This window comes from Syngnathoides biaculeatus, chromosome 9 (genome assembly GCF_019802595.1).
Source record: "Syngnathoides biaculeatus isolate LvHL_M chromosome 9, ASM1980259v1, whole genome shotgun sequence".
Taxonomy (NCBI): domain Eukaryota; kingdom Metazoa; phylum Chordata; class Actinopteri; order Syngnathiformes; family Syngnathidae; genus Syngnathoides; species Syngnathoides biaculeatus.
This window is the reverse complement of record NC_084648.1, coordinates 11467159-11490320: the sequence shown is the minus strand read 5'-3', so window position 1 is coordinate 11490320 and position 23162 is coordinate 11467159. Positions and strand designations below refer to the sequence as shown.

The 23162-nt window shown below is 44.0% G+C and overlaps 3 protein-coding genes across 5 annotated transcripts in view; 1 reads left to right on the top strand and 2 right to left on the bottom strand.

Moving 5' to 3' along the window:
- Positions 1-7039, top strand: part of inpp4b (inositol polyphosphate-4-phosphatase type II B) — a 181196-nt gene extending 174157 nt beyond the window's left edge. The window contains 2 exon segments of the mRNA XM_061828785.1: positions 1966-2120; positions 5661-7039. Of these exon segments, the coding sequence (XP_061684769.1) occupies positions 1966-2120; positions 5661-5841 (336 nt within the window). The 3' untranslated portion in view covers positions 5842-7039.
- Positions 7040-8356: 1317 nt separating this feature from the next.
- LOC133505607 (uncharacterized) lies at positions 8357-17357 on the bottom strand. 3 transcript variants are annotated; one of them, XM_061828789.1, is made up of 6 exons: positions 16827-17357; positions 15427-15483; positions 14075-14125; positions 13913-13957; positions 12841-12981; positions 8357-12229 (listed from the first exon to the last, which is right to left on the bottom strand). In XM_061828789.1, exons 1-6 carry the CDS (start codon positions 16980-16982, stop codon positions 12116-12118), a joined length of 564 nt encoding a protein of 187 aa, XP_061684773.1. In that variant the 5' UTR covers positions 16983-17357; the 3' UTR covers positions 8357-12115. The 3 variants fall into 3 exon arrangements, with proteins under 3 accessions (XP_061684773.1, XP_061684772.1, XP_061684774.1); XM_061828788.1 differs by having other exon boundaries at positions 14075-14162; positions 15401-15483; positions 16827-17178; XM_061828790.1 differs by lacking the exon at positions 15427-15483 and having other exon boundaries at positions 16827-17184.
- A 1146-nt stretch (positions 17358-18503) lies between these two features.
- On the bottom strand, positions 18504-23037 carry znf330 (zinc finger protein 330). Its single transcript, XM_061831002.1, has 10 exons — positions 22893-23037; positions 22429-22572; positions 22316-22335; positions 22180-22250; positions 22008-22084; positions 20595-20721; positions 20385-20489; positions 20181-20227; positions 19020-19137; positions 18504-18929 (listed from the first exon to the last, which is right to left on the bottom strand). Exons 2-10 carry the CDS (start codon positions 22546-22548, stop codon positions 18646-18648), a joined length of 969 nt encoding a protein of 322 aa, XP_061686986.1. The 5' UTR covers positions 22549-22572; positions 22893-23037; the 3' UTR covers positions 18504-18645.
- Between the last annotated feature and the right edge of the window lie 125 nt (positions 23038-23162).

Here is a 23162-nt window from a genome sequence, read left to right as displayed (position 1 = left end):
GAGCTTCGTTTACATACCAGTTGTACTTTCCAACTATTTTGGTGCCAAGCAAGTACGTTGAAATGAGTTGAGGAGCTTAATTGGACAAAAGCGGTGCTTTGCCGGCAACTTAGGTGCAAGGAACAATGTTTAAGTGAGTTGAGGAGGTTCATTGACACAGCAGTTGCACTTTCCAACTATCTTGGTGCCAAGCAAGTACGTTGAAATGAGTTGAGGAGCTCAATTGGAAAAAAGTAGTGCTTTTTTGCCTTTCTTGTGGAATTTTGGTGCCAAGGAAGTACTGTACGTTGACGTGAGTTGAGGAGCTTCACTTACACAACAGTTGTGCTTTCCAACTATACTGGTGCCAAGCAGTACGTTGAAATGAGTTGAGGAGCTCAATTGGACAATAGTGGTGCTTTGCCGGCAACTTGGGTCCAAGGAACAATGTTTAAGTGAGTTGAGGAGCTTCATTGACACAGCAGTTGTACTTTCCAACTATCTTGGTGCCAAGCAAGTATGTTGAAATGAGTCGAGGAGCTCAATTGGAAAAAAGTAGTATTTTTTTGCCTTTCTTGTGGCATTTTGGTGCCAAGGAAGTATGTTGACGTGACTTGAGGAGCTTCGTTTACATACCAGTTGTACTTTCCAACTATTTTGGTGCCAAGCAAGTACGTTGAAATGAGTTGAGGAGCTTAATTGGACAAAAGCGGTGCTTTGCCGGCAACTTAGGTGCAAGGAACAATGTTTAAGTGAGTTGAGGAGGTTCATTGACACAGCAGTTGCACTTTCCAACTATCTTGGTGCCAAGCAAGTACGTTGAAATGAGTTGAGGAGCTCAATTGGAAAAAAGTAGTGCTTTTTTGCCTTTCTTGTGGAATTTTGGTGCCAAGGAAGTACTGTACGTTGACGTGAGTTGAGGAGCTTCACTTACACAACAGTTGTGCTTTCCAACTATACTGGTGCCAAGCAAGTACGTTGAAATGAGTTGAGGAGCTCAATTGGACAATAGTGGTGCTTTGCCGGCAACTTGGGTCCAAGGAACAATGTTTAAGTGAGTTGAGGAGCTTCATTGACACAGCAGTTGTACTTTCCAACTATCTTGGTGCCAAGCAAGTATGTTGAAATGAGTTGAGGAGCTCAATTGGAAAAAAGTAGTATTTTTTTGCCTTTTTTGTGGCATTTTGGTGCCAAGGAAGTATGTTGACGTGACTTAGGGAGCTTCGTTTACATACCAGTTGTACTTTCCAACTATTTTGGTGCCAAGCAAATACGTTGAAATGAGTTGAGGAGCTCAATCGGAAAAAAGTCGTGCTTTTTTGCCTTTCTTGTGGAATTTTGGTACCAAGGAAGTACTGTACGTTGACGTGAGTTGAGGAGCTTCACTTACACAACAGTTGTGCTTTCCAACTATATTGGTGCCAAGCAAGTACGTTGAAATGAGTTGAGGAGCTCAATTGGACAAAAGTGGTGCTTTGCCGGCAACTTGGGTCCAAGGAACAACGTTGAAGTGACTTGAGGAGTTTCATTCAGGCAAAGGTAGTGCTTTACTGCCATCCTGCGGTGTCTTGCTGCCAAAGAACTGCAGGTGACATTTTAGGACGTTGACACAATTTTCATCTTTTTGACTTAAAACGCTGCAGATTTTCAGGTGAAAGTTATTTGCATGCTGTATTGTCAGAATTACAACAAGGGCTAAAAATAGTGGGCCGATGACTCGGTTGGTGTTCTATGGCCACGTGTTTGTTATTACCTCATTCCAGGTGTTCCGTTTACGAGGTGCAGATAAAAGGTCGAGAGTTCATTTCACGTGTCCCATTTGTCAGTATGAAAAGCTGTCATTATCAGTCAAGCATGCCGTGATTCCACATAACTTTTTATCTATTCTACGAACGACTCGGCTTAGCTGTTTTCAAAACACCCCCCACGCCCCCGCCCGCCAGGTTTAACCATTGAACCCAATAAGTGTATTTTCCCGATGTTCAGATTTGCCGACGTCTGAACGGTATCAGGTTCACCAGCTGCAAAAGTGCCAAAGACCGAACGTCCATGTCCGTCACGCTGGAGCAGTGCGCCCTGCTGCGTGACGAACACCAGCTCAGCAAGGACTTCTTCGTCCGGGCCCTGGACTGTATGCGGAGGTAAGATGTTAAAAGGGTCCCGTTGCCCATTGCCCGTCGCCGCTGTTGGAAATCGGTGGAATCCGTCGGAATTAAAGGGTCATTTCATCTACGTCACCTTAAGCGCAGAATCGAAGGTGCTGGTTTCCCAGGATTTGGGCCATTTCCAAACTGGACTCCAAATAATCATTGAATTCAGATGCATTGCACATAAACGTTAAATACAACCGAACTGAACTGAACAAATTTAATGTACTGGATTTAAAAAAAAAAAAAAAAAAAAAAAAAAAAAAACAAAAAAAAACCAAATGGCACTAACATAATGCACAGTCTGAACATTTTTCACAATTACCTGTACATGTACCGTAATTCCCGGCCTACAGAGCGCACCTGGTTACAAGCCTCACCCAGGACATTTGTAAAGGAAATACCATTTGGTACATGTGTATGCCGCACCTGCGTAAAAGCCGCACGTGCCCACATTGAAACCCAAGAGTTATTTACAAAGACGGTACACAGAGAGTTTGACGCTAGCACCGACGTGCTAACGCTAACGCTAGCGCCGCCACGCTAAGGCTAGCGCCACCGTGCAAAGGCTAGAGCTGTGCTAATGCCGCGCTAACAGGGCAGGTGTGACGGTTTGAGCGCTTCCAGTACTGAAAGTTCTTCTTCAGGTTAATGCGCATGAATTCGAATTTTTAGAATTTTTCTACTTTTTCTACTTCCATGCCAGTCTTTGCATTAATCCCAAGGGGACTTTTCAGCACAGGGGAGCGCTCAGACCGTCACACCGGTTAAAAAAAAAACCACACCGGTAAAAATGACAGAGACGCGGCAGTAACACGCGAGCGCAGCCCTAACAGGGCCGGACCGGTAAAAGTCACTTCCTCGGCACATATATTCCACCGGTCTCACTCTGACCTTTCCCGCTCGAGTCCCCCCTTGCGGCCATTAGGAAAAAAATGCACAAATTAGCCGCATCACAGCATAAACCGCAGGGTTGAAAGCGTGTGAAAAAAGTCGCGGTTTGTAGGCCGGAAATTACGGGACTACACTTTGAGAATAAATGTGCCAGGCGTTGCAAGTTTTCGTCACATGAGAAATTTCATTCAAAAGTTTCACCTCATCTGTGCTTTTTTTCAAAAAAAAAAAAAAAAAGGCTTATTGATTTCTTTTCACAACCCACTATTAGACGATTAAATCACTAATCACGATAATTTGACTTTGTGCAACCAATTTTTTTTCTGGAGGTCTTCATCCTCAGCAGCAGCAAATTTTCTTCAACCTTTTTCCCGTTCTTATGCGGTAGCCATCTTGTAAGCAAGTCCACGCAGTGCTAACTTGACTCACTGGGTCGAGATTTTGCTGCGAGTTAAGGAGTCAGAATTTGAGATTTGGGCAGATTCGGCGCCGAACGCCACAACCCTCCAGTATCCCGCGTCTCGCTCACATTTTCAGATACCGGTGAAATCAGTTAGGAACTTAGCCGCAGAATGTTTGTAAATCAAGGTACCACTGTAGCTAAAACTACAGTAACAAGTCAACTTGAATTTCTTTCACTCACAGGTGTCAAACTGAAGGCCCGGGTGGCAGATCTGGCCCTCCGCTTGATTTAATGCGGCCCATCTGTACCAAAATTTCAAATTGTCATTACAAATGATGATATTGAAATATTGCAAGTATTTTTGCGTGCCCAGACATCAACGACAGTTTGAAAAAATTCTGATTCCAAAACTCCTGATGAGGCAGTTAAAGATTTTCATAACAGCCCTCTGAGGGAAACCACAACTACGATGTGGCCCACGATAAAAATGAGTTTGACGCACCCGCTTTAGCTGAACTGACCCTTTAACATGAGTTGAGCCACGCTTTTTTTGCGTCCACGCGCCCCACCCTGCTTGTCACTTCCCGCCATTTTCATAAACACACGTACAAGCGTGTTCCCATCCCCACAAGTCCCAAGCAACACCCAACAACAACAACGCAGTGTCTTCATTGTTCTGACCGGTTAGGGCTATCCAAAGTTGCAAAATGACTGTGTGTACTGTAAAGATTCAAACTTGGAGATAAGACGCATCAAAACAGAGATGTTTGTTTTGGTTTTTCGACCACAAAACTCTCCCGGCATGCCGGAATGCGCTTGAACCCAACGCATGGCTGGCGTGCTTTCCGGTAAGTTGACAGTGCTCAATAATACTAAAGTAGGTCAGCGATCAAGACCTGCTCAACTGGATGGCATGTAGCCGTGCACGGAGTCCTCAACCCCACGCAGATTCTGCTACATGTAATTGGTGGGGAGGCAGGTGTGTGCGGGCGGGTAGGGTGTGGTTAAAATAACAATAATATTTTTTTTCATCTCCCTCAAGCGCTTCAGGTATACTCAAACTTTACAAGGTAGAGAATGTTCAGGGGTGTCAGGAAACCTGACATCGCTACTTTGCGACTAATAACTACTTCAAAAATATTTCTCAATTTACTTTAGGTCGAGAAAGGATGTTCTTAATAGTTTCAAGTCGAGTACCCCCCCCCCCCCCCAACCACTGTTACTGCATGTGCGCAGTCGGTATTGCAGTCGATGACGGATCGCAGATGCAAATGCAGATGCTAACCCTAACCCGATGCACGGATGTTCGCGGCAGCGCCACAACCGAATCTGGACAGGAGGTGACCCAGAACGGCAGACTGAGTGGGAGAAATTTGAGCCACCTTGTGCCAGATGATACAGTTAGCAAGCTAGTTAACTAGCTAGAAAAGAGGCAGCTGATTCCAGGCAGCGGCGAGTTACGGCACCGACAGGTGCAAAACCAACCAAGGTTCCACCTTTGGCCACGGTACCGAGAGTGATCCTGGTTCAAGTATATCATTTTAAACTTGAAAGTGAAAACTCTTCCAGTGGGAGAAGCGTCAGCCAAAATACACTAGCGTACTCTTTTTCCTGGTTCGATAAAGAGTTTTATCAGGACTAGATTTTTCCTTTGTTGGACTTGAACATATTTATTTCGAAATAGTACAAAGAGTAACGATTCGATTCTGATCCGGAAGTCATTCATTACCGTCAGCATGAATAACGAATCGGGATTTAGATGACGGTCGGAGGTCCTATAGCTCAGCGGTTGGTGCGTCTGAGTCTCGATTCTGGTCGTGAGTTCGTATCCCACTGGGGCCTCCGCTCCCGAGAGACGTTGCCTCAGGCAGGGCATCCGGCGTAAAAACTGCGCCAACTGTACCAAGACGTAGTAGCTAGGTAGATATATAGTACTGTACGTAGGTATGAACAGTAGGTACATGTGTAGGAAGGAAGGTGGGGAAATCCGGGTAGGTAGGAGAGTTCGTGGTCAGGAAAGTGAGTTGATCGTGTAGGACGGTCGGTAGGTGAATCCTGCATCCTGCACCCGCCGCCTTCCTCCATCCATAACATTTCTTCCACCCTCCATGGCTGCCTCTCTCGCCTTCCTCCATCTTCACGGATTTAAAAGTCACCCACTAACCTGCCTTCTTTGGCTCTTTCTCTCTGCCCGCCATTGGGGGTGGGGGCGTCCTTCCCTGCCGCCCCTCCCTCAGTCGGCTGTCCCACGGGGAGTTGGGGTGCTGGGAGGACCCCGAGGCGGGCGCGGCGGCGGCGGCGGAGAGCAAACCGACGTCGCGTCACTTTTACCCCATCGCCCTGCTGCTCGTCAGCTCCCACCTGCTGGTCGTCTGGCTCATTTTAAGTCTGGTTTTTCTGCTGGCAAAGTATCAATAAAGCGGCTGACAACCACCAGGCCTTCGCTCGCTCTCTTCTGCGTCTGTGCTCACCCTTTCTCGAACTCTTCTTACCACTCGCACACACCCCAGAAACATTCAGTATATTGTATGAGAGTGCCTGAGCAAAAATATTTACAGAAGTACGAGTTGTGTGTGTGAGAGCGTTTAAGTCGTAGCGTGAGAGAAGCGTTGTAGCTGCTCGGCTAACCGACTTAGCGGCCACGCTAGCAGGAGGGGCGACGTTGCCATCATGTACATTGAAATGAAGTCGTCACTTGCTCATTTCTCGACTGATTTTGATGTTTAGCGCGTAAGCGTGTGATATCGACGCAGAACGTTTGAATCAAACATTTTTAACTGCGGAAGGTATTCCCAGTTCCCTTGTTGTGATTCTACGCCATTGTTGAGAAACCGCACGCAGCTCAATGTGCGGGCAGCCTCGTTTTTAGCGTTTGAATGGCGTCCGCAAATTAAGTGCGCTGACGGATTATGTTTATCGTCTCCAGAGACACGCAGCTGAAAATTAGTGCGTCGTATCTACTAATGTTCATTTCTATGGTTCCAACTCAGGCCAAAACAATTTTTTTAGCTTCCCCGCATTACGGTTTGAGCATCAATAGCCGTGACGTTATTGTTAGCATTTGTTGATTTTACACTGCAAAAATATTAAGAATAAATAAATACAACGGAGGTTGAAGGAATCATTTCACGCCCTTTTCCAATCAGGCCGAGTTAACCGGATCGGCGACCTCCCATTGCGGGGAAACTCCGTTTGAAGGTTTCACAGGTCGTGGCGCGGTGTCAAAAGACAAATCAATCATTTTTGATGACGCGACAAACGCGGGCAGGGCCGTAAACACAATTGCGCTTTGGGAAATGTGAGACGTTTGTGATGCGAGTTTTCCCCCACCAAAGTGGACTTTGTGTTCTTGTAAAATGAGATTGTGCCAGCGCCGCACCCTCCAGGTGACGAAGCGCCTGCGCTGCTTGACGCTCGCTGCCTTCATTCTGGACCGAGGACTTAGTTCACCTTACAATGACATTACTCGTAAAATATTTCATGAGGACCGATGGTGGATTTACAGGTGTTCAAAGATTATTTTTTACTTTATGATAAAATAAAATAATTATACAAACTTTTCCCATGTGGTTTTGGGGATTTTGTAAGGTCCCCCCCATCATTATATTTATGGCGAAAATTATAAGAGCAGTATGTTATTTTCTTACTTGATTGTTTATTTAGTTACAACTTCATTTCTGTTCTAAAATAAATATGAAATATATATATACTGCATATGAAAATTATTGTTTATTTTAAATGTTTAATTCCAGAGCAGTATATGATTTTCTTATTTAGGTATAGGTTTATTTGGAAAAATAAAAGTGTAATAAAGAGAAAATACGTAATTATTAAGATTTCTTTACTCTTAACTTTGTTACCAGGAATATTGTTTTAATTCCAATAATATAGCAGGAAATAATTTTATTCATTATATTGCAGTATCACTCATACATAATATATATATATATATATATATACATATGAAAATATAATGACATACTAATATATATGCTGCATATGAAAATTTTTGTTTTATTTTGAATATGTAATTCCAGAGCAGTATATGATTTTCTTATTTCGGTCTAAATTTATTTGGAAAATAAAAGTGGAATAAAGAGATAATACGTAATTATTAAGATTTCTTTACGCTTAACTTTGTTACTTGGAATATTGTTTTAATTCCAATAATATAGCAGTAAATAATTGCCTTTCATTATATTGCGGTATCACTCATACATACTATATATATATATTATAATATTAAAATATAATAGTAAGTTTCTTTCTGTGGATTTTATTCATATTGAATATATAAAATATTTACTATAGTTCCTATTCAGTGATAATCTAATGAATGTGTTTAGGCCGAACAGCAATTAAATCTTTTTTTAATTTGTTTTTCTCAATTGTCAATTTTTTTAATTTCTGTTTCAAGCTTTAAGTTTATAAAAAAGTCAGTTGTTCTTAATATAAATCATTTATTATTTCCTTAAGTGTTTTTTTTTTTATCATGGAGTTCATTTCAAATGTATTGCTGTGCATTTTAATTTGTTTTTTTTACTTTTTACAAAATAGTGACACTGTGATAAGTTCTTCTCAACGTGTTTTTTTTTTTTTTTTTTTCAATTCCAAAACGTTAGTCGTGGGGTCGACCCAGCCGTCGGCAAGCCTGTCACGTGACTCTTTTGTGTCGTTGCATTTGGCCGTCAGAGAAGGCTGCCGCATGGACAACGTGGAGAAGAACGTCGGCTGCAGGAAGTACGCCTTCAACGTCCTGCAGCTGATGGCCTTCCCGAAGTCTTACCGGCCTCCCGAGGGCTCGTACGGCAAAGCGGACTCTTGAGCGCTTTTCCCGCTGATAAGGGTGTTCCCGGTCCAGACTTCCGACGTGCAGCTCCGCATGTCGCACGTTTCATTTTTTTTTCATTATTTATTTTTTTCCTACACTGAAACATACTCTGGGGGGGGGGGGGTTCATTTTTTTTGTACTTGCACCATTTTAGCAAATTAAAATGACTTTCTATTTTTTTGTCATCTCTTGTCAAGTTTGTGTTACATCTTGTAGTATCCGCGAAAATGAACATAAATTCCATAAAACACCAACAACAACAAAAATCTTTGCAAGTGTTTTTTTAATATGAAAAATAGCACTTTGCAGTCGTGTGAAACATAGTCACAACATAATTGAAAGAAATATACAGATTTATGGCAGCACGGTGGATCCAGCTGGAAAGCGTTGGCTTCACAGTTCTGAGGTCCCGGGTTTGATCCCGGACCCGCCTTTGCAGTTTGCGTGTTCTCCCCGTGCCTATGTGGGTTTTCTCCGGGCACTCGGGGTAGGTTGATTGAAGACTCTAAATTGCCCCTAGGTGTGATTGTGAGTGCGAATGTTGTCTGTCTCTATGTGCCCTGCAATTGGCCGGCGACCAGTTCAGGGTGTATCCCGCCTCCTGCCCAAGGACAACTGGGACAGGCTCCAGCACTCCTATGACCCTTGTGAGGATAAGCAGCTAAGAAAATGGATGGATGGATGGATGGATGGATGAATATTTAAGCAGGATACGGCTCATTATTTCATGCGACTTCTTCCAACGTTGCACCTGGGTCATGCATATTGGTGTACACGAAGCAGCTCAGTTAGCTCAGTACGCTGCAGTCATATTAAACATTTTTCTCAGAGGATAACGAATATTTACCTGAGTATATACGCCTTACATTGTCTGTCTCCTCATTATGCAGCACATTTATTGTTCAGACATTTGTTGCTTAAAGGTGTACAACATTGCTAGTTTTGCTAGCCCTTATATGGCATTTTGCTTGGCGTATTAGCGTTAAGCTAGCAGGCTTTTCTAAGTTTGAAGCAGGCGGTTCATTGTTTTGTTTTAAGGAACTTTCCACTATCTGCCAAACAGCTCTTTTAAAACAGACTTAAACATAAAGGAGACAAAACATTTTTAGGGAAATTAGGCTTCCATCAGGAAATGAATCTAAAAGGTACTTAACCTTTCCAAGTAGCTTAATTGACCCCTCCGTACAGGGCACTTAACCACGCCTCCTGAAGCGACGTCACGCCACGTGCGCTGACGTAAGACAAACAATTGGTAAAAATGGCAATTACAATACAATACAATACATTCTTAACTGAGAGAGACGCCATGCTTCTGATTTCATTCAATCATTCGCACGTAGCAATGTTATGCTAGCGAAGAACGTCTCATTCATCTATACGAGACGTGTATTAAAAATCAAATTTAGGGCATATCTTCGTGCAAACACAGTCTGGTTAACCTTCGGCCGCGAGCCGGCAAGAAAGCGACACGTTTGTGCAGTCCGATCATCGCTAAACACACGTAGCAATGTTATGCTAGCGAAGAACTTCGAATTCATTTACACGAGACATGTATTGAAAATCAAATATAAGGGATACCTTCGTGTAAACATATGTGTTCCGGTTGATATTAGATGGATTTAGTTGATGATGCGGTCTTCCACAAAGTTTGATCCATCGAAGGCATTTTTCGTACTGGGTCTTCGGTTTTGGAAAGGGTACGAATCGAACTCCAGCAACTAGCCTTTCAGGATACCTGTCGTCACTATTACAAAGTCCGTGACTACACCTCTTAACCATATTTTTCGTTAAATAACCCAAATACACGATAAAACGCTAACAAAACCTATACTGGACCATGCAATGTTGTCTGAGAAAATGGCGGGAGCAAAAAGGGGCTTTGGTTTATGCAGATCTCTGGCCTCTGATTGGTCAGTGACGCGGATTGCGCAATATCCACGGAGGGGTCAATTTGACCTTCTCTAAAGCTCTGAACGAAGATGTCCAACTGTTGACCGCACAGTAGTTTTTGCACAACCTGCCGTTCGCTAACAAAGAGCCGAGTGTCAAAACCTGCAACGCTGGACTTCAACAGTTGTCTTCATCACGCTGTTCGCATTTTGATGTATATTTACGTTGCTGCTCAGTGTGCGTGAAGGTAGCGCCCGTTTGAAGGTTTACCATCGCCATAACACGTTCCCTGCGCACTGCAATGGCGTCTGGCATTACGTGTTAGCATTAAGCTAAGTGACTTGCCATATGTGGCTTGGTTGAACATTATGGTCTTTGAATATGCAATATTTCAAACCCATTCGTGGGCAGCGTCCCATTTTTGGGACATCGTGATTTTCACGCATTATATCCTTCAGCATATGTTTTAATCTGAAGCCAGAATTTGGTATCAGGAGAGGATAACTCATCGGTCAAAGTTAGCACGGAGTTATTTCCCTTTCCTTCCAGACCCAACATGGCTGCTTCAAGTACACGTGGAGCGTTTTCCAAGAGAAGAAAGGTCAGTAAGTTTGTCTTCAAAATGTTAATCCATCAGTATTATTAATGCGTAAGTGTCGTTCTAGACTAAGAATTTATTATTGAACATCTCTCTAGTATGTGCAACTTCACAGAACTGATAACGTACCCGTCCCAGTTCTGGGACGCTGCCCGCGAGAGGGTACATCACATCTTTTTCGCCCTTTGTTTTATGCGTTAAACGAAAAAGAAGTGTTATTTCTTTGATTGTGGCCCGTTAGAAAACTTTTATCTCAATAAGGCAAAAAAAATTGCCACCCTGCCCATGAATGTGTTATTAATTCTCTTTGGTTTTGTGTTTGCTTCGCACTAAACTTCAACTAGTGGTGACCAATAAATAACTTAAGCTAGCAGACTTTCCCTCTCATTTCATACGATCGTCTCCCATTTCCTACCAGCAATACAGCGAGACCAGTCACCAAGGAATACTGTAAAAAAAAAAATAATAATTTGGAAGACTTTTGTGGAATGTTTTCAACGCTTGTGGAAGGAGCAAAACTATTATTAACGTTTGTTTAGTGTGTCTAGTGCAGATTCTCGCCGGCTGAGTCTGGAAGGTATCCGCCGCAATAAATGGGGGGGGGGGGGGGGGGGGCGCTCCAACACATTCAGCGATATTCTGTCTTATTGCGTTCAGTACTTTCTGGCAGCCGGCATATTTTCGGTCAACATTCATTTCAGTGCCGGATTTAGCATATTTCTGAGCTACTACTGTATATCCGCGGTTAGCAATTAGCTTATGATCAGAGTTAAATATTCCCAAAGGATTCATTCATCCTCCTCCATGTCGACCTCCTAGTTTCACCCCCAAAAGAGTTTTTCACACATTTCATTTTTCTAAAATAATTTAAAAAAAAAAAAAACACATCAAGTTATTCACGTGTATAAACGGGTGCAGAGGTATTTGGACAATGACAAGATTTTTTTTTTTTTTCATTTTTAGGATTTTGATGATATCGTTGGATGGAATAAAAGCAACCTTGATCAAAATGGTGGGACGCGGTCATAAAATGACAAATATATTCTTGGGAATCTTTTTTTTTTCCAAATTATTTTTTTTTTCTTGTGGCATTAGTACTAGTTTGGGACTGGGACTCACAAGACAAAATACTTTCTCATAGATTATTTTCCACAAGATTTTGTCTCGATTCATTTTGCACAAATTCGTTCCAGGACCGACCATAATTTATTAATCGTTGATTTCAATAATTCTACGACGTCTGCAGCTCCTGTGACGGAATGATTGCAAAAGCCTTGCCGCTGTCCAAAAAATGTTTGGACCTCTTTGCACGTATAAAGGCATTTTATCCTCTGTACAAGATTTGACATATTTGCACCTCGTATTTGTCAGTTTTACGTGTGACTGGCGTTGAGAGCCATGGCTTGCAGAAGGGTTTTGAGTCTGTGCAGAAACGTTGTGATATTCCCGAGCGCGTGTGCCTCGCACGGCGGACAGCTGACCTGCGACTGAAAACACGACAGTCCGATTACTCAAACCCCGACCATCTGTTTGGGAGTAGGAATAGCCGCCCGTCATACTCAGTCAAGACAGTGAACCCCAGTTTATTGGAAGGGATACGCCGCAGACCCACCTGTGATATGTGAATATCTGTGATATAGTTACATATGCAAAATATGCACCTCGCATGCATATTTTGTGTTGGTGTTATGCATAAAACTGTACTTTGCAGGCACGTTGCAGCACAACATGGTGATGTTACACTGAAGGCCCACAGCTTTAAAACATCCAATCCATCCATTTTCTTCACTGCTTATCCTCACAGGGGTCACGGGGAGTGCTGGAGCCTATCCCAGCTGTCGACGGGCCGGGTACACCCTGAACTGGTCGCCAGCCAATCGCAGGGCAAGTGGAGACTGACAACAGTCGCACTCACAATCACGCCTAGGGACCATTTTTAACGTTGCATGTTTTGGGGAGGAAACCGGAGAAAACCCACGCAGGCGGGGGGAGAACATGCAAACGCCACACAGTCGGGGAACACGAAAAATGAAACAATATAGCGGGGGGTTCACTGTACATGACCTGTATCCGAGGGAGGGCCAGTACACGGACTCACGGTGTCGCTTTCGAGAGCCAGATTGTCAATGAAGTCCTGGATGCAGTTGGCGTAAATATTGTCCACATCAACTTCTTCTTCGTCGAGGACCATCACAAGCTCCAAAAAGTAACAATTGAGGGACAGGAAGTGACACTTGGCCTGTGGGAGACAGCAACGCCACAATGGAGCTTTACAGCTTCAAAGGACATCAAATCGAGTGAACTCAGTGCCGAGATCCTCGTAATTCGAAGAAACTTTTCATCAGGTGAACATAATGCATAATGCTTCTTCTGAACCTGTCAATCAAAAGTCAACATTTCATCACTTCAAATAAACGGCGATTGGCTGGCGACCAGTGCGAGGTGTACCCCGTCTCTGGCCCGAAGACAGCTGGGACGGGCTCCTGCGTGCCCGCGACCCAAGTGAGGATAAGCGAGCCAGAAAAGAGAAACACATCTTTGTAATAGTACGAGAATAGTTTGTACGGGTTAGGCCAGTTTCGGTAATTTCATTGACGATCGCTTTGGCTTCGGGTTTACAGCCGACATCGCTCACTGCCAACCACAGCGGCTGCTCTCACGCCCTTTAATTGCCAAATATTATGAATCTTGCAAAGTGTTCTTGGAAATTACTTTTTCAAATTACTGCAAATGTTTCTGTGAACGTTGGGTCTCCCTGTAAATGACAATTATATTTGGGCAAAATATTTATTTTTCTGGTACATTATTTTACCGGTAAAACTATGATGTGATATTCTCAGTACGATCACGTTATGATTTGGATAAATCGTGAAATCACAACACTTGTAAAAGTATGATTTTTTTTTGCAGCAGCAGCATTACAACTTCGTGTACATTTACTGTTTCCGAAATGACAATTTTTTTTCCCCCCACACATAAAACCATTTTCTTAACATTACTTGAAATATTATACTGCTCACGTTAAGCTAGTTGTGTTCCTCACTCTTTTGCAGTTATGCTTTCAGATCCTCGAGCTTCACTCGCGTGAGCGGAGGTCTCGTGGAATACGTTCCCAGAAGATTGAACTAAAACGTGAAATTATAGCAATATTTTCGGGGCACTCGACTTACTTGAATGTTGTCCACGGACGGCGCGTACAACATCGCCCGGGACTCCTGAAAGGCCAAATATGAAATGAAAAAGCTTCAACGTGGCTTCACGGAATACAAATAATTCCTCGCTTTTGATGGCGAGCGCTAAAAGTAAAACGGTTTTGTACACCTTTGGCTCACCTCAATGGAGGGCGTCAGGCTCCCCAGGCACTGCTGGAGTTGTTCAGATTCCTGCGTGGACAGCCCACACGAAGCCGAAATCAAGAAGCTGCGGGAGGAACCGTCAAGACCTGAGGCCAGTCACAAAAGATGAAGACCGTCGCGCTTGCGTTGTTAAAATGCTCACAAATTGCGCTTGACTTGGAAAGTTGATTTTGGATTTGAGATACAGTGGAGAAAATAAGTATTTGAACGCCCTGCTATAGTGCAAGTTCTCCCACTTAGAAATCAGGGAGGGGTCTGAAATTTTTATCGTAGGTGCATGTCCACTGTGAGATGAGTAAATAAGTATTTGCAGCAGTATCACACCAATAAATCGTTAAAAAAAAAAAAATCATATGTTGTGATTTCTGGATTTTTCTTTTTAGATTATCACTCTCACAGTGGACACGCACCTACGATGAAAATTTCAGACCCCTCAGAACTTGCACTATCGCTGGGTGTTCAAATACTTATTTTCTTCACGGTACACGGATCAAACAACTGAGGAAATATTTCGTATTTTGAAAAATGTGAAGTTATGTAACGGTGAGCCAAATGTAGTTAATACCTGGCCCCTGACCGAGTTTCTCTGCCAGCGACCTGATCGGCTAAGCTGGGCAAAGATCCGGAGCCACTTTCAAGTAGCGAATGGACTCAAGAAAACTCGTTGCCACGTCGTGGATTTTTAATTGGTTGTGTTTACAAAATAAAAGCAAATGGGAATATCTCGGAATTTGTAAATTTGGGAAATTGAGGAATATTTCCAACGATCTTCTGAATGCGATTGCTATTTAGAAGTCAGAATGGGTTGGATTGTTCATGAAATGTGGAAAGGGGAGGTAAATAAGTCAAATATTGCCTTATTTTGGGACCTTAATTATTCCAAATTTAGCAATAGCTCCCAAAATGCGGCAAATATGCTAAATATTTGGAAGTAGGAACCGTTTGAATTATCAATCGATGGTGGAGGAGGCAAAATTGTCAAAGATTTCTCGAGCGGGAAATGTGGCCATTTGGGAATGTGGGAGGAACTGGAATGTGAAAAAAAAATTCCCACAATATTTGGAATTTGATGAACAAAAAAAATTCCTAGTTGGATGCATTCCGTATCAAAGAGTCGAATTCTGAGGGGGTGGGGGGTGAATTTTGCAAACTGGGAAACGTCAAAGTTGGAAGGTGGAGAAACGCCGAAGGGGGAGAACGTCGAAACGCGTCGGAATGACAGCAATGTTTTGTTTTTTTGTTTGTTTGTTTTTTCCTGGTTTGCAAGGCACCCAAAGCGAGCCTACGCCGCTGTAGTCGTACCTCAGCGCAAACACACAAAGCCACACCTGAGTCGTGCGTCTGCCCCCGCTCAGGTGAGCGCAGAACCGCAGCCGGGCGCCTGTCTGGAAACAACACGGACGGGTTAGTGCACATCCTCGCGTGTCCCACGCGTCCACGCTCCGCTGACGGCGCCGCGCGCCGTGATTGACACGGATGAAAATTTTCCCACGTGCAAAGCCAATGTTATGTTTCTTTGTGCTTTGTTTTTTGAGTTTGCTTGTTCTTGTTCAGCCTCACAAAGGTTGATGACACCTGCTCTAAATTGTCCCTAGGTGTGATTGTGAGTGTATGGGTAACATATGTGCCTCGGCTCAATAAACGGGAAATCCTGCAGTTTTGCTACAACTGGTGGAACTCAATCTATTGTCCACCCCCCCCCCCAGTCAAATAATTTGTTGGCACATTGTCAGACGCCGGTACAGCAGCAAAAAAAAAAATTGTACTCAAGTAATAGTACTGGTACTTTAGAATAATATGACTTGAGTAAAAGGAAAAAGTAGCCCTCATTATATTTGCTTGAATGATTAATGAATACTTACTGTAAATGATTGAACGGACAAACCTGTTTCTGGGACGGTATTATTGATTGATTGTGCATATGAAAGTGAGATTACAACATGGCACATTTCCCAAAACATGCATGTTTTACAGTTATGTGTGTCCATAAATATGGCTAACATTGACCATATGCACCACCAAAAAAAAAAACAATAGGAATATCTGTAACTTAACACAACTACATCATCATCATCATGCCCTCCCCCCCAACTCTGACAATTACATCCATCCATCCACTTTCTTTGCCACTTATCCTCACAAGGGTTGCGGGGAGTGCTGGAGCCTATCCCAGCTGTCAACGGGCAGGAGGCGGGGCACACCCTGAACTGGTTGCCAGACAATCGCAGGGCACATCGAGGTGAACAGCCTCACTCACAATCACACCTCGGGGCAATTTAGAAGGTCCGATTAATGATGCATGTTTTTGGAATGTGGGAGGAAAACGGAGTGCCCGGAAGAAACCCACGCAGACACGGGGAGAACATGCTAACTCCACACAGGCGGGGGCGGCATTGAACCCGGGGCCTCAGAACCGTGAGGCCAACGCTGAACCAGCTGACAATGCATCCAAATTGTTCATTGGGCAAATGTAACGGAGTAACGACCCAGCTCTTGTGTATCCACGTGACGTCAGAGAAAAGTGATGGCACAGGGACAACTGAAAGTGAAAGTTGTCGGCAGATTTCCTGTTGTGGTTAATCCAAAGCCACAAGGGCGACAACCCACTCCACACACGCGCGCGCGCGTTGTGACTACACACGACTTAAGTGACTTAAATCGAGCATTCACCTCCGCCAAAAACACACAGTTATAAAAACAAAAACGAAAAAAAAAAAAAACATCTTACCGCTTTGTTACAATTGGCTTGGACGGGGACGAGCGGTCCCCCCGTCACGAAGGCGGCCGACTGTGCGCGACCGACCCCCCGCAGCCGCAGCCGCCGCCGCAGCCGCCGCCGCCGCCGCCGCCGCTTGTGTGGCCGAGACGCGGAGCTGCCGTCCATGGTCACTGCAGCAGCATGCCGCTACGGTGGACGGACTGCTGCAGGTGGTGTGTGGTTTCCGGTTTAAAAAAAAGAAGAAGACACCGAAGCACAAAGTGCCGCGATTGCTCCAGCAAATTAAAAAAATAAACACACACACACACACACACACACGCCCAATATTGAGTGAACGCCTTTCTGATTCGTCACTGACAGAGAGAGAGAGAGGAGAGAGAGAGAGAGAGAGAGAGAGTTGTCCTGTGCACTCATTCAGGGCTGGGGGTGGGGGGGGGGCATCCAAAAACTGCAGGATAAGGAGAACAGGAGAAATCCCACTAGAACAGCTCGACTTAATGTGGAGCCCATCAGTGGCAACTCAAATGGCGGCAGGTGCGTGCTGACTCCCACTTAACAGGAGTTTAAATGTGATCACGTGGGATCATTCCGAACACCGCCACAACCCAGTTATTAAGGTTTTGCGCGCTAAATATTAACTTCGGCTTCCTCCCACATCCCCAAAACATGCATTCACTGGAGACCCCCAATTGCCCCCCCAGGTGTGACTGTTTTCTGTCTCCGTGTGCCCCTGCGATTGCCAGGCAGCCGGTTCACAATGATGACAGCTGGGATAGGCTCCAAGCACTCCCGCGACCCCTGTGAGGATAAGTAGCTCAGAAAAGGGATGGATTTTATATACACAGAGAGAAAGAGAAACCTTTTGCACCTATGTCATAAAATCACGTGACTTTTGTTTACGTCACCATATTGGCAGTATAACAAACCATTGTTCAATGCTAAGTCGGTTGGAGACGACACGAAAACTATAAATATAAAATACAGCACGACGCCCAGAGTCTTGTCCGATACCGTTAGACATTTAGAAGGTGATAATAAACAAAGGTACGTGAAAAAAAAATAGATGAACTCGGCTTGGATCTGGTGAGTAAGTCGTTGAGATTTACACGGAAGAGTTTGAAAGCGTAGAAAAGTCTGGACGCATATGAAAACTTTGTTGCTGGATCTGTTCTCAAAGGGAATAAATCCCACATAGTGACGGTTTTGACGGCTCGTGAACGCGGAAGCGTGTTCGGCCACACGTTAACCTTTGCCGGAATCCATCGATGTTCTCAGGTGCTATTCAATACAAATAACAATATTTAAATAAATGACCCCTGACTATGACTATGATTTGGAGGAGGGAAAAAAATGAAGAACGTACATGGAAGCGATTGTGGCCACACTTATGAGTGGTGGGGTCCTGAAAATGTAGATAGTTCGGGAGATGCAAGGTTTACACCCAATGCCAGCAATCATAAATATAGCGGGTTTTTTTCTTTTTAACCAAACTCCTTTTTACAGTAACTTGAACAATTAACCAAGTATTGCCCTCGACTCAATAACTAATCATTTACTTGTGCTGAACTTATGTAATATGAGGTGATGAAACACGTCATAAAGGCCCTCGCAGGGAAATGGTACCTATGATGTGGCTCATGGCAGAAATTAATTTGACACGCATAGACTATTGGTTAGTTTCTTTGACTTTTTTTTTTAATTCATTAGCTGTCCTGTGCTTGCAAATCAAATTTTTATCAGTATTTTGACAGTGAAGTCAATAAAAAGCTGTAAAATGTTTTCAGCTGGGGGAACAAAACTGTCACCAGATTGTCAATAAAACTTTATCCTATTTCAGACTTTGGCAGCTCCCTCTAAGTTTAAGGGCAGCCATTTTTTCTTCAACTACGTCCTCCTCTTCATCGTCGTCTTCCTCTTCGTCATCATCATCATCATCGTCGTCGTCATCATCGTCCTCATCGTCATCCTCTTCGCCATCGTCGTCATCATAGTTGTGTCCTCCACCTCCGGATGCGCTGTTCTTCCAGTACGAGTCGTACCCGGACGCACCGTAGCCGTCGTCGTCGTCGTAGTCGTCAGCCCCGGCCTGGCGTCCGAACTTCACCGTGCGGGCTGCGGTGAGTGAAAATGCGCGCACACACACGGCGGTCATGAGACACATTGGCACGCCGAGAGGGCAGTTGAGATGTTTCGGAGACTCACTGGACATGCTGAGGTCTTTGGTCTCTTGAGTCTCGTGGCCACACTTTGGACACGGCGGCGCCTTCCCCTTCTCCTGCTTGAAGACTTTGCTCTTGGCGTGGTCGTCACAGTAGCAGGACTGGGAGAAGAGCGGGAGCGTTACTGCCTCCTCATAGTAATCAGACAGGACATTTTGAGGAGGAAAAAAATGTTTTGGGCTTGCATATAGTGGCGCCTTCACTTAAAAGTGCTCCAAATTACGAGGATTTACGAGGAACCAGCTGTCAGATTTTGTTGTTTTGCTTTTGTGTTGGGAGGCAAAATGTGAAGTAGAAGCTAATTTGCCAGTTGTTTTATTCCATTTACCGTAATTCCCAGCCTACAGAGCGAACCTGGTTATAAGCCTCACCCATACATTTGGAAAGGAAATACCATTTAGTACAAACATACGCTGCAAACGTGTAAAAGCCGCAAGTGCCCACATTGAAACACGAGATATTTACAAAGAAAAACGGTACAGAGAGACTTTAACACTAGCGCCGCGCTAACAGGGCCAGTTAAAAAAAAAAAACATACTGGTAAAAATCACTGAGACACGGCAGTAACACGCTAGCGCAGCGCTAACAGGGCCGGACCGGTAAAAGTCACTTCCTCGGCACATATATTCCACACGTCACTCTTACTTTTTCCGCTAGAGTGCCCCCTTGCGCCCATTGGGGAAAAAAAGCACAGATTACCCGCATCACCGCATAAATATCAGGGTTGAAAGCGTGTGAAAAAAGTCGCAGCTTATAGGCCGCTAGAAATTACGCTACTTTAGTCTCTTGACAAATGGTAGCCGAGCAAGTATAAAGTTAAATGTGCGTGTAAAAATATTTTTAGATTTTCTAGAATCATTTTGCATTTTTTTCCATCATTGATTAAACTGTTGTCAAACTACAAGTATAGTATGTTAAAATGTACTAATACCACTTTGATTTAATTCAAATAAAATCAATCAATCAACTATTTAAAAGATAGAAGTTAATATCTTGAAAAAATTAAGCGATACATTTTAAATGAACCATTAAAAAAAAAAATCAATTAATGGAGCAAATGTTATAAATGCTGAGTTGGCTGGCCTGACTACTATTACAGTGCACAAGTTCATTCTGCACAGGTAAGCAGAGCTGCATCCCCCACCTTGCAGCGCAGGCATGAGTGCTGGCCCAGTCTGTTGCAGGAAACGCCTGCATCGGAGACACAAGGGTGGACGAGTTTGTAGGGGTAGAGAGCAAGAAGTTGGGTTCAGGTTGCACATACAGGACGACAACCGCCCCCCTATAAACCCTGGAGATATTATTGCATGGCACTTGCTAAATATTAGCCATGACAGCAGTGACTCACATTTGTATGTTTCAGCTTGAAGGACTTGGCAGCTGGCCTGGTGCTCAAATTGATCGTCCTCGCACAAGAAGTTCTGACAGAAGGAGCAGCGGAAAATACGCCCTCCTGCGGAAGGAAAGGTAGCGATGTGACTTGTTGGGAGTCAGCTAATGACATGGTTGTAGGGAGGAGGAGTGGGGGGGGGGCAATGGGGGCAATGGGGGCGCTCACCGTGATCCCACACGCTGCGTTCACACTCGACGCAGTCGGCTTCCGCCAGAGGGCACGCGCAGGCGTGGGTGCTCAAGCATTTTCTGCTGTGACACACCCACGCTTCACAGAAGTCGCACACTGCGCCCTGGGGGACGCAAAAGTTAGAAATGTCACGATAACAAATCATCACAAACGCAATATGTACATGGATACACGACATGGCATGAGGAACACTTTTGTGTTTCTGCAAAATCTTTTTCCGGCACAAAGCGGTCTTTATTTTGATTGATGCTGTCAGAAAGGCGCATAACTCTACAAATTGATGACTGTTAAATAAGAAATTGTTAATTCCCTTTTTTAAAAAAAATTCTGGTAAATGTACTTTTTCTTGGAAAAAAAAAAAAAAAAAAAAAAGACAATGAAATGTACTTCCACTAGATGGCCCAAGATACAATGAAGCTGTGTATCCAGTCAACAAGAGAAGACAGAATATCAGAATATTAGCTTTGTTTTCTCCTAAACAAGCCCCGAGTTCACACGGGAGTCAATTTCTGCACGACAGTGGCTGGAAATTGGAATTTCATTCAAACTTTACAGGAGAGATGCACGGATACCAGGGCCGCCGGTGGTACCGGTCTGCACTCGTACTCATAGGCATGGTCCGATAGTATGTCAGTGGCACTTTGCCAGCCTGATATTGTGAACAGTTTGGCAGGAAAAAAAAAAAAACTCTGTGCAGGCTTATTTCAATTAGTTTAGTGACACACCCAGGTGATGTTTTACTGGAAAACTCACAAAATAAAGACAAATGCACATTATGGAGTCCACTAGCTTTAAAATGATAAACAATGAAAAATGCCATAGATGGGCTCAGGAAATAAGCATCGATATTGTGGTACAAACCATCCATCAATCCATTCTCATTGTCGCTTATCCTCACTAGGGTCACAGGGAGTGCTGAAGCCTATCCCAGCTGTCACCGGGCAGGAGGCGGGGTTCACCCTGAACTGGTTGCCAGCCAATCGCAGGGCACGTGGAGCCAAACAGCCGCACTCACAATCACACCTAGGGGCAATTTAGAGTGTCCAATTTAGGTTGCATGTTTGTGGGATGTGCCTGGAATAAACCCACGCAGGCACGGGGGAGAAAATGCAAACTCCACACCGGCGGGGCTGGGATGGAACCCGGGTCCTCAGAACTGTGAGGTCAACGCTTTACCAGCTGAGTACCCCGCCACTTGCCCGTCGACAGCTGGATAGGTTCCAGCGCTGCCCGTGACCCTCATGAGGATAAGCAGCAAAAGAAAATGGATGAATGGATGGAATTTTATTCATGTTCCAAACTGTACAATGTCAGGGCACGTTCAGATTTTAAAATATTGATCAATTTGTTTCTTTTATGCGGGTCTTCCCAGCTTTGCTTTGAACTTACCACCATGCCCATCCCGGTGGTGTAGATCCCAGGGTGCTTGATGACACAGTCTGAAGCTTTCATGCACTTTATTTTGCCTTGTAACAAAAAAAGAATACATCCCTTACACCACTAAAAAAAGAGCAACATTTGTAAATAAATAGATTGAAAAAAACTTTCCAGTTTCACTCACCGCATTGTGCACATGTGGGAAGTTTCTGTACGACATTACAAAAGTAACAGAAGGCCCTGTTCTTCTGTTTTCTAAGAGGAGAAAACACGATTAGTTCCCTGTCGATCCTAACTGCATTACGAATTGAATTGCTCACCTCTGACATTTATCACAGTCCTACAACAAGAAGAAAGAAGGCATTAGTAGCTGTGACAACCCGGGAGATGCACACGGGTTAAATTGAGCAACCGAGCCACGGTGGCATCTCACCATGTTGGCATTGCAAGGATGTTTGGCCAAGTCCACCTGGTCCCGGTTGGCTCGGCTCTGTTTCTCTCGCTCCTTTCGATTCTCCGCCTTTTTGCGGGCACCGGTCTTCTTTTTGGGCATTGTGACAGCCAAAAGGCAAATAACCTACACACGAATGCACACGAAACCTTAAATGTTCCCACATTCCTCAGGTACCCGGTATATGAGGACTCGTCGTCTCGTCTCGTATTAATACTTATCAAATGTATGGGATAGTTCATAAAGCTCGTCGGGGAAAAGTTTTAAGTGGTCTTGCTCATATCTCGCTAGCAAGCTAGCTACTAACGTGGCATCCTGAGATTAAATGAATTTACTTTACGACTATTGGCATCACGAGTACGTTGCTAATTAGTTATTGTAAAGCTTGCGGCGGTTACATTCAGGTGTCATTAAAAATGAAAAGAACAAAATGTTTTGTACTTTACCGACAACGTTGAACGATACAACTTGTCCCTCCCAGAAATGGATTCGGGCACGAAACATTACCGCAGCGTTGAATAGTTCCTAGTTGTATGAGGGAGGCAAAGAAAATGTTGTTTAAAATTTCCCAATTTTTTTTTAATTAAACTATGTACACAAGTGTCTTTCTAAATGAAGATTAAAATGCGTTTTCTTTTACTTTCCAGAAAAAGGATAAGCCATTCAACTGGTCCGAATCCAAAATGAAATAAAAACATTCCGCGACCCTCGTGAGG